Raw genomic sequence first — 12,163 nt, forward strand, 5'->3', positions numbered from 1 at the left:
AATGATGTATTCTAAGGATAAATCATCATCATTAAAGCTGTTGTCCAACTTGGGTACATTTTTTTTAACTTAAAGGTGACATATCACATACAGAAATACTATTTACATGCAGATATAGGGTAATCTGCTAGTAATTACCACAGTCTAGCAGGCTTAAAGAACCAGCAGCTGCAGAGTGAAAGTGAACTTATATCTTCCCTATAGCTGCTCCAGTCATAGGGGCAGGGCAGAGAGTGGCAACAGTACACAGTGAGCACGCTCTAATCACTTCCTGGCACATTGACAGACAAAATGCTCTGGAGCATATGTGTGAAACGTAAATGTGCAGAGCAGATGGTTACTCACTGTATGATGACCAACAGATCCCAGTACCGCCCCGATGATTGGAAGCAATCAACTACAGGGCAGATATAAGCTCATTTTCTCCATGGAGTCACTGCTCCGGTAGCCAACTCTTTAGGTCTCAAATGAATTTTTACAATTGGATTTAATTAACAATATACCTGAGAATCCGTCAGTGAGCTCATTCTGATGGACTGACGGGTCAGTGTGTAACTAGTGATGAGCGAGCACTACCATGTTCGGGTGTTCAGTGCTCATAACGAGCAGTTGGATGCTTGGACGGGCGCGACTCATGTACCGAGTATAAGTGAAGTTAATGGGGAACTCAAGCATTTTTCCAGAAGATTTCTCAGATAAATGCCAGAGTTGACTTCCAGTATATTAGGGTACTCAAGTCGTGCCCATCCAAGTGTCCGACTGCTGGTTACGAAAAATGAGCACCCGCGCATGGTAGTGCTCTCGCATCACTATTTGTAACTCTTTCAGTCATCATTTTCTGAGCTCCTCAGCTGACTGATTGCCACAGACCTCATCATAATTGACTGTGCAGAAAAACAAAGAGCTTGGAAAAGCCAAACAGTGGCAAACTTTTAATGAAACCCAAATTGTAAAAATGATTTAAAGCCCCAAACACATGCATTTAAGTAAAAAATAATGCCTGAGAGGTAGACAACCACTATAAAGTCTCAGAAAACTCCTTCTATTAGTCTTCGACATAGGATGCTGTTCCATGTTAGGTCACTATGACCTCCTAGTTGAACCGAAGGCAGTCCCTGTATTTCTGCCATCATACAAACACTAAGGCTATGTGCACACAATGCATTTATTGTGGCGTTTGTGCACGTTTTTTGGGTGCGTTTTTTTCCTTTTTTGAGCTCCAAACTGCATGATTCTGCGTCCCCAGCAAAGTCTATGAGTTTTTCTTTTTGCTGTCTGCACACAGCTTTTTTTTTTATCTGTGTTTTTGAGCTGAATAAAAAAAATGGTCATGTCAATTCTTTTCTGCGTTTTACTGCGTTTTCACCCATGCAACGCATTGTAAAAACTCAGCAAAACGCAGTGATCAAAAACACAGCAAAACGCAGCCAAAAACGCACCGAAACGTGGTAAAGACGCCTGCGTTTTTATCGCTGTGTCTTTGCCGCGGGTGCATTTTTGTGCGTTTTTAGTGACAAAAACGCACAAAAATGCAGCGTCTAAAAAAAGCAATGTGCGCACATAGCCTTAGAAGTGGTTCCTTTATGGGCCGGTGAAACACACCTAAAAAATCGTTTCATTAGCAGTTAAAAATTGCATTTCATTATCATGCAGACCATTTGGTATCATTGATCATTTTAGGAATAATTAAGCGAAAGCAAAAAGAAGAAAAAAAACACAAAGAAGCCAAGCAAACGTTTGATATCTATAAGAAACCCTTTGGGAAGCAAGTGAGTGAATGAGCCAGAATGCCAAGCAAATAAAGAAGTGTACCTGGAAGATGCGCTTCCTTACGATCGCTGGCTGAACCGCTCGCACTGTATTAATCATAGCAGGCAACAGCTGATGGAGGACATCAGACCAGAAATTTCCAGTGCAAAGGTAGAAGGAAACAGTGCAAGATGGGCCAGCAAAGTGTGACAAGTCAGAAGATCGGACAAGACACGAGAAGAAAGAACAGAGAAAGGGTAACAGAATGTTTTACTGTGAAACAGCAGAAGAAAGTGGAGGAGACAACTCAGGTACCGCTCTTTAAATCCCAGATTATGTGTTTCATTAATTTCTCATCAAACTGCTATGTAGAAAGCAATGATAATAACCATCAAGTAAATAGAGAAGTCTTAGAGTGGAACACAGAAGCTTGAGTGGCACCACGGCTAAATTCATGGAGAATTGTTTTTCGGATAAAATTACCCTGACTTGTTCATAATTGCCAATTAGTTATCTTATGTGACTAGAAAATAAGAAATTCTGGTGATAACTTAGTCCAATTAGGTTTATTAAGCTTTCATCTCGATGAGTGGAATTGAGCTTATTATGCTCATTTCTCATATAAATGAATTAGATGTAATATCTCTCATGGTCCATAGGGGGAAGGAGTGCTATGTGTGACGATAATACTGCTGAGTAGAGGTATCCACTCAGTAATCTAAAATACCATCATACTGTGTGAGGCCTCCTTCACACATCTGTGTCTCTGGTACATGTGACGTCCATTTTCACACATACCGGAGACATGGACTCATGTAGACCCATTAAAATCAATGGGTCTTCACACACATCCGTGTTTTGACATGGACCGAGTGTCCATGTGGAGCACACACATGTCTGTGTGCTGCACGCGGTGACATGTCCGTTTTCTGCCTGCAGCATGGGTGTCACACGGACCACACACTGATATGATCAGTGTGAAATATGCCGGAGAAAACACAGGTCACATAAAAATAAAGAATTTTTATACTTACTTATCTCCAGCACTGGTGTCTCTGCCTCTACTATTACTTCCAGGCCCGCTCATTATGCTTATGCATATTCACTGCACTCAACGCAGACCCAGAGGTAACAGCAGCGCCGCAGACAAATAAGTATACCAACTCATGCTGTTCGTGTGCTATCCGGATGTCACACGAATAGCACATGGACAGCACACGTAAAAAACCCACACAGACACAAGCACACACATACGCACCTTCACCACGGACCGTGCAAAACGTAAGTGTTTTGCATGGACGTGTGAAGGAGGCCGGATTTTGCATTGAACTTGGACTGCTTAGGCATTTTCTGGTCCTATAATATTTTCACTTTTTCTTGCCATCCTCATGAGGTAAAAATGGTGTGGTGTATCTTCAAATGCGAAATGCAAACACACAGACAGGCACACAGATACACACAAAAGCACAGACACACATAGGCACAGGCGCACACACACACACACACGTGTAAGGAGTTGGACACTCCCCATTCCCCCTTGAAGAGATCAGCGCTGTTGTATAGTGTAATTGTATGATGTTATTGTAATTTTTGTAATGTTTTATTGTGCTATGTTGACATTAGGGCAAGAAGCAGTTAATATTTGGTACTTGATTATGGTGGTAGGGGCTTAACTGCAAGGACAGAGTACAGCATCCTATCAGAATGTCAGATAGGGCTGACCTTGAGGCAAAAACAAACCTAAGGTCTGAATTAGTGGCAAGTCGCAAGACGTGGGTCTCCCTAGAGTGAGAGGAGACCAAGGACGTGGATAGCAAGATCAAGGAGAAAGAGTTAACTGGGAGAGTTATCTATTGGGGATGAGTCAAAGGGCTGACAAACGGTATGAGTGACCGAGTGAGACAGGTCCAGGAAAAAGGCTGCCTAGCAGTGCTGTCCAGAGGAGCTTACAACTCGGAGGGGTAATGGGCCACAATGGAACATAATGTGAGATGAAAGAAGTGCCCCAGGTGGGAGTTCTCTAAGCATCAGCAAGCTACAAGCTACGTCCGACCATACGGCAAATTATCCTTTTAAGAGAGAGAAGACTTGGAACTGCAGGAGTAAAATATGACGGATTTTTATAACTGTACTGTGATGCTAGACTGGGTTCTGGTGGAACAAGTGAGATGAGTGGGGACTAGAACAGGTGAAGTGGAAGAAGTGAAGAGACTGTGTATAAAGATGTTCTGTGTTAAGCTGGGGTCACACTAAACGACAGCGACAACGACGTCGCTGTTACGTCACCATTTTCTGTGACGTAGCAGCGACCTTGTAAGTCGCTGTTATGATCGCTGCTTAGCTGTCAAACAGCAGCCGAAGCAGCGATCATAACGACAGTGCTGCAACATGTGCAGAGAGCAGGGAGCCGCGCACACTGAGCGCTGGCTCCCTGCTCTCCTAGCTACAGTACACATCAGGTTAATTACACGATGTGTACTGCAGCTACATGTGCAGAGAGCAGGGAGCCGCGCACACTGCTTAGCGCTGGCTCCTTGCTCTCCTAGCTACAGTACACATCGGGTTAATTACACGATGTGTACTGCAGCTACATGTGCAGAGAGCAGGAGCCGGCGCTGGCACCGTGAGAGCGGCGGAGGCTGGTAATGAAGGTAAATATCGGGTAACCACCTTGGTTACCCGATGTTTACCTTGGTTACAGCTTACCGCAGCTGCCAGATGCCGGCTCCTGATCCCTGCTCGCTTCATTTCATCGCTCTCTCGCTGTCACACACAGCGATCTGTGCGTCACAGCGGGAGAGCGACGACCAAAAAATGAAGCTGGACATTCAGCAATGAGCGGCGACCTCACAGCAGGGGCCAGCTCGTTGCTGGATGTCACACACAGCGACAGCGACGGGACGTCGCTGCAACGTCACAGAAAATGGTGACGTAGCAGCGACGTCATTGTCGTTGTCGCTGTGTGTGACACCACCTTTAATGAAATGTATGTGCCCACTATCTTATGTACATAGCTGTCATCAACTGCTGTTCAGTAAAGCAACATTTATAAAGAACTGGTAGTGTCTCCCGATTAACTAGTTAACACCTGGTCCTAACCAGCTGGAGTAAACAGCAACATACAGCCTGCATAGGCGTATCGCCTCTTTAGTAAAAGTCCACGCACGCAGCCAGACCCCCTTCTTCCATGTTAAACAGACATGCAAAGACATACACACATATAGACATGCACAGACACACACAAGCACACACACAAGCACACACACAAGCACACAAAGACCCACATACGTAGGCATACACAGTGCTATATACAGACACACACATAGACACACACACACACAGACACATACACAGGCGCATACAGACACACATACAAACACAGGATCATATACAGGCACATACAGAGACACACACATAAGCAAACAGACACACATACAGTCACCCACAGACACGCACACACAGACACACACATGGGCATACACAGGCACACACAGACAGATACAGGCATACACAGACACATACACATAGGCATACACGGGCACACACATACAATCACACATAGACATACACAGATACATGCACAGGCAAATACAGACACGCACATACAGGCACACAGGCTCATATACAGGCACACACACACACACATACTGGCATACACAGACACACACCTAGGCATAAACAGGCACACACATACAGACACACACACACACACATACACAGGCACATTCAGACACATACATACAGACACACACACACACACACACACACACACAGGAACACACACAGACACGTACACACATACATACAGAAACACACACAGGCACATACAGAGACACACACATATGCATCTAAAGACACACACACATGCACCCACAGTACACACACATACAGGCACACACAGACACACACAGGCACATACAGACACATACAGCTACACATAGTCAAACATAGACACAGATAAACACATAGGCACGCACAGACACATACACAGGCAGATACATACATAAACATAGGCATACACAGACACACAAAGGCACCCACAGACACAAAGCACACAGAGACAAACAGACATACACAGGCACACACAGACACACATACAAGTACACACAGACACAAACACCCAGGTAACACAGGCATGCACAGGCACACACAGACACACATACACAGACACATTCATCTCCATATGTAGGCACAATTTAGGAAGATAACCACTACAGTTCTTCCTATTGACATGTATGGATCATTTAGTTTGCATTAAATATTGTGAGTCTGGGTAATCGGTTTTGCCGTGATGACTTACAATCCATAGAAATTACATTGGTGATAAGACTTCTGTGTTGCACCTCCCTTTAAAGAGATGTACCTTATGTTTCCTTAAGTAGAATGAAAAAGAGAATGAAATTTTGTTCCATGTACCGTTAATGGAAGTGTATTTCACGTCTGTCATACAATGTCCGGCAGCTCCATATTGCATTTTCTTTCTACATGCATCCTATTAAATTCCCGTTATCAGTACTTACAATTCGATTTTCAGTAAAAAAAATAAAAAAGGTAGAAGGCTGCAGTAACTGATAGATCTACAGTGTTATCTAAGTATTAAAGACTTTATTTTTATTAGTTGTGATATAACAGATTACTCAGAAAATGCAATATTACAGCTCTGGTCTAGACATTGTCTACAGATTTCCTTTAGTTACAGTTACCCACAAACCTTCAAAGTAAGTATCTGATTGGAGCGTAGCGCTGCAAAAGTAGTACTTAAATGTTCCTATTGGACAGCAGAAACACAGTGTCATATATTGTCAGTAGATGTAACGTCTACATTTCTGTGCTGGGCACCAGAGGAATGCGAATTGTGAAATACTCTATATATTTATTACTAAAGCTATACTGTACATTGGTGTATAACATTTGTAAATAAATATATTGAAGTGTTAGTCTGCATATACATTTACACAGCACGTTAGCAGTTATATGTTAGTAAGGAACAGTATGTATTAAATAGAAGCATGTGTAGGTGTTAGAGTATGGATCACAATGTGTATTAGTACAGTACATAACGCAGGATGTGGCGCGTACTATGATCGGTGTATCATATACACTAGAAAGACATTCTGGCAAATATCCAACTAAACATCTATATAAATAGCTGTAATTATGAAGATCAACTCCAAGAGTTACTGCATATGTGGAGATAAGTGATATGACAGATGTTCAACCAGGTAGATATTCTGTTCTCACTGACCTACTGAACGTCTCTGAGGCTCATCAACTGAGACTAAACCTGATTCTTCTCCTGCACTTCTCAGGTCACGCTCATAAACCCATGAGATTTAGTACGGAGTGTCGGTGCTATAGTCCAGCTATTTCATGTGTATGGCCAGCTTAAGTACATGGTTTGTGAACATGATTTACACCTACAAGTAATGCTGTTAATCCTGATTGATATGGCAAATGACATGAAACACCAGAGCAGCAACTAGTGATCACAGGAAAAACATTGAGCTCTTATTTATTCCAACAAAAGAAGTCATCATGACTGGTGAACAAGCATGGCTGTAAATCAGGGCCAAGATGAAGGGAAGGCATCCTATGGTGGCCTAATGTATGGTGTACAAATTAAAAAAAACCAAAAAACAATGTTCTATTACCTTTGAAAATCTGTACATGGTGGCCTAACGGCAGATAATATTTTAAGAATCAATATTCGATGAAAGCCTTCATTTAGTGTAAAATATATGTTGACGCTGATCAACTCATCAGGTTTCAGACTGAGCTTCAATATGCAAATTGTTTCTTCAGAGAGGAACAGGACTTGAACACTAGTGCCACCTATTGGAAGTAGCAATCAAAGTCAATATTGACCCTTTAACGAGGGTCTTGACATATGACTTAGAAGCTATAAGCCAAACCAGAATCTCAATTTTCAGGCACCGTGTTTTGGGGTATTGACTCTCATCAGTGCAAAGAATGAGCTCTGATTTGACTAGGTGAGAGGCTTAAGGCTGCTTTACATGGTACGACCGATTGTGCGATTTCACAATCGATCGTACCCACCCCCGTCCTTTTTGCGTCATGGGCAAATCGCTGCCCGTGTCGCACAAAGTCAGTAATCCCCGTCACACATACTTACCTCTCGTGCGACCTCGCTGTGGGCAGCGAATGTCCACTTCCTGGAGTGGGAGGGACGTTCGGCGTCACAGCGACGTCACTCGGCCGCCGGCCAATGGAGGCGGAGGGGTGGAGATGAGCGGGACGTAAACATCCCGCCCACCTCCTTCCTTCACATAGCCGGCGGCGGCCGCGTGACGCAGGTGAGCTGCTGTTCATCGTTCCCGGGGTGTCACACGGAGCGACAGGTGCTACCCCGGAAACGATGAACAACTAAATTAAACGATATTATGGAACCTAGCGAGCAGTACACGACTCACGATTTGTGAGCGATACTGCGTCGCTAGGAGGTGTCACACAGGCCGGCATCGCCAGCGATGCCGGATGTGCGTCACAAAAACCGTGACCCCGACGATCTATCGCACGATAGATTGTCTGGTGTAAAGCAGCCTTAAGACTGTGATATAAGGGGTAAATTTTCTCCTTATGGAAAGTGACACAGCCCTATGCCAGTATAAGGAAACTTAAACGCCTTGCATGCTCCTCTGGAAAATTAAATATGCATATTGCCTCTTCAGAGAAAGAGGATTTGAACTCTAGTGCCAGTCATTAGATGTAGCAATACGAAAAGTCAATAGTGACTCTTTAAATCTCCTCATACTTTAAGTCTCCTCATGCTGGCATGTCACTCTCCACAAGAAAATGTACCCCTTACATACCAGACTGAGCTTCAGAAACTGATGGAAAGAAAAGGCTGCATACAAAACCCTATATAAAGAAAGCAAGGAGCAATTGTCACAGATCGCTAATTATGCCTTCTGTCCCTATGTATGGAACACTGCATAACTTGAAAAAAAAGGAGTACAAAAAATTACAGTAGAGGTCCATAAGGTCCATCTACCTTGGTCCCCTAGTAGATCACCTAGATTAAAAATACAAATAGATCCTATATTGAAAATATTTGGAAATTTTTAGTGTAGAGTAACTAGAAAAATCCATGGATAAATTGGGCCTACTTTTCTTAAATTTAAATTTAGGAGCTCCTCACCTGAGCCAGTGGCTTCAAGTATCTACGCGTATGTGGTGATGCCCGGCATTGTACAGTAATGGCTAATGTTCAGAGATGTTGAGTTGGAGGATTTTATTTAATCTGATGTAATATATTTCTCGAGCAGTCCTGGTCTCTGTCTTGTGTCCAGACCTTCTCAGCCTATGTACAGATGTCTGTAGACAGATCTGCTCATTCTCTCACTCTCTAATCCTATTTTATGTTTATTCCTCTTTTTCACCTTGAGGGCTCAGCTGCAGGCAGCGGCCCAGTTCTGTAATAAAAGCCAGGACAGTGCTTAAGCGTGGATTTTTTTGGTCTTTCTTTTTAGCATAACAATCCAGTGATGCTGTTTTGGCTAAATAAACACAGCTGACCCTTCTATCATTGTGATGAAGCTGTAACATAAGCAGTGTCAGTATATCACTGTAAAAGCCCGTATGTCACCAGCAAAACAGGCCGGGATCACTTCATTGCCCTTACACAGCTGGACGTACAGGCAGCGACAAACTCGGCCAATGGAAGGTAATAAGCATAGTATCGTAACAGCTTACTCTATGATAGGTATCTTATATGGGAAAATGGTTATTATGGCAACTGCCGTTTTCCTAAAATTTACAAGCTATGATGTTATTATAGTGTATATATATTGATCTTGACATGTGTTTATCAGATTACACAATATCAGACATTGCAGTAATTTATTACCTGTTAATCCATGAAAATAGTATTGCTGAAATAAAGCGTATACACATATTTCAGGGAAACTGTCAGTAAGATCAACCAACACCAAGCAACATATATGGACATGACACCTTTATATTGTCTACCTGTTGCTGCATTCATTAATTAAGTAGTTAGCATTTTTTCATATGCAAATTAGGTGTTAAGTGCTTTGCTTTAGCTATGACAAAGCACTTCCCCAACCTCTGCCTCCCGCAGATGTTTCCTCACCAAGCACCAGCAATCTTTAGCTTGATTAATAGCTCACTGCCTGCATGATGTCAGGTTCCAGGCAAGCAAATCAAACAATGAGCCATTAATCAAGCTAAAGAGATTGGTGCTGGGCGAGGAAACAATATCAGATGAGAGAAGTACTTTGCCACACCCTGAGCACTTAAGGGGGCTTTACACGGTAGCGATATCACTAGCAATTTCTAGCGATAGCGACCGTGTAAGTACCCGCCCCCGTCGCGCATGCGATTGTTTGTGATCGCTGCCGTAGCGAACATTATCGCTACGCAGCGTCACACATACTTACCTGGTTGGCGGCGTCGCTGTGACTGCCGAACAATCCCTCCTTCAAGGGGGAGGGACGTTTGGCATCACAGCGACGTCACCGCAACGTCACTAAGCGGCCGGCCAATCAAAGCAGAGGGGCGGAGATGAGCAGGACGTAACATCCCACCCACCTCCTTCCTTCCTCATTGGGGCCGGCGGCAGGTAAGGAGACGTTCCTCGCTCATGCGGTGTCACACATAGCGATGTGTGCTGCCGCATGAGCGATGAACCACAACGCTAAACAACCCTTACCGATTTTTGACTTTTGGACGACCTCTCCATGGTGAACGATTTTCACCATTTTTGAGGTCGCCTAAGGTCGCTGGTAAGTGTCACACGCTGCGATATCGCTAATGACGCCGGATGTGCGTCACTAACAACTTGACCCCGGCGACCAAACATTAACGATATCGTAGCGTGTAAAGCCCCCTTTACAACCTCATTTAAATATGAATGAAAAACAATATTTACTAAGGATGCAGCAACAGATAGAAGATATAAAAGTGTTGATGGATATACATTTCCAAAACCTGCATGGCCATATATGCAGTTTAAGGGTTTGATCTTACTTTGATTCAGTTTAAAACAAAAAAAAAATAATCAATAAGCGGGTCAGCTGCATCTATTTTTATTGAGCTGTTTATGGAGCTGAGATGCTCCCGTCGGGAAAGAGGCAGGCTGTCCTGGGAGATGTGATGCGCTATACACTCGAGTCTCTCGCAAGTGGAATCCTACCCTAAGAGCTAATGTTTAGGGGGAAAAACACCGAAATCAAAAAAGGGCAATTTTTAAGCACACTGATGCCCAATGGTAAGACAGTAAAATGCGCCCTTCCATATCCATTATATTAACCAAAAGGAATTTACTAATAAAATCCTGGTAAACTGCATAATATCTTAGTTGTTCAATGGTTACTGAATGTGGCTCATGGCAAGAAAACCTATGAGTCGTATTTTTCAGACTATAAGATATGCACTGGAGATCAAAATTAGAGAACAATGTAAGGGGTGCACCATGCCATGAGAACAGTGTTTTTCAAAAGATCCAAAGTTTAACAACATAAAACTTTTATTTTGCCCAAAACGTAATGATCATAATTAGAGAACAGCAATGACTATAGCACAGAGAAAGATTATAAGTACATTTTCTGAAGGTAACAACAGTCACCAATCAGTAGGGCGTGTACAGGCCTTTGCTTTGAATGACTTCAGCACACCTGTGGCCACAGGCCATCACAAGTCTCTCACACTGCTCTGGTGGGATTTTGGTCTACTCTTCTTCCAATCTCTCCCACAGTTCTTTGACTGTTGTGGGTTTCTTGGCCATAACTTTGTGACCAAGGATTTTCCAGAGGTTTTCTATTGGGTTTAGATCAGGACTCTGCGCTGGTCATTTCACTGTTTCAATGCCTTACCCGTTTTGCTGTGTGACAGGGGGGCATTGTCCTGCATGAAAATTGCTGGCTGATTGAGTGATGAACACAAGTAAGGAACCACGTGTTGTTGAAAAAGGTTCTGATACACACTTGCATCCACTCTGCCATGTAGCTGTGTGAGAGGTCCATCTCCTGCTGCAGAAAACTTTCCACAAACCATGACCACCACCTTTCACTGACTTCTTAACACAATTTGGGTTCAGACTTTCCCCAGTTTGTTGCTGAACATAATGTTTCCCATCAGACCCAAATAAATTAAACTTGCTTTCATCACTAGAATGAACTGTGGACTACTTCTCCTCTGTCCACACAAAATGCTCCTCACCAAAGATGAGTCTAGCCTTTTGATTCTTTCTGCTAATGAGAGGTTTGGTCACTGCAGAGTGGGCTTTCAGTCCAAATGCTCTTAAACGTCGGGACACTGTATGATGAGACAGGCCTTTACCCTGTTCAGTGCTGAACTGGCGAGAAATTCTTGCTGCAGTGTTGATATGATTACCCATGGAGATTCTCTGCATTATCCTATCCTGTCTTGCATT

General features: G+C 43.3%; 1 protein-coding gene across 1 annotated transcript in view; it reads right to left on the reverse strand.

Annotated features, from left to right (window-relative positions):
- The window catches only part of LOC142310953 (uncharacterized), a 246,321-nt gene that overhangs the window by 129,419 nt on the left and 104,739 nt on the right, over positions 1 to 12,163 (reverse strand). Inside the window, exon 11 of the mRNA XM_075348828.1 lies at positions 6,461 to 6,517. Within this exon, the coding sequence (XP_075204943.1) occupies positions 6,461 to 6,517 (57 nt within the window). The remainder of the gene's footprint in view (positions 1 to 6,460; positions 6,518 to 12,163) is intronic.

The sequence above is a fragment of the Anomaloglossus baeobatrachus genome, chromosome 5 (assembly GCF_048569485.1).
Source record: "Anomaloglossus baeobatrachus isolate aAnoBae1 chromosome 5, aAnoBae1.hap1, whole genome shotgun sequence".
In the NCBI taxonomy this organism is placed as follows: Eukaryota; Metazoa; Chordata; class Amphibia; order Anura; family Aromobatidae; genus Anomaloglossus; species Anomaloglossus baeobatrachus.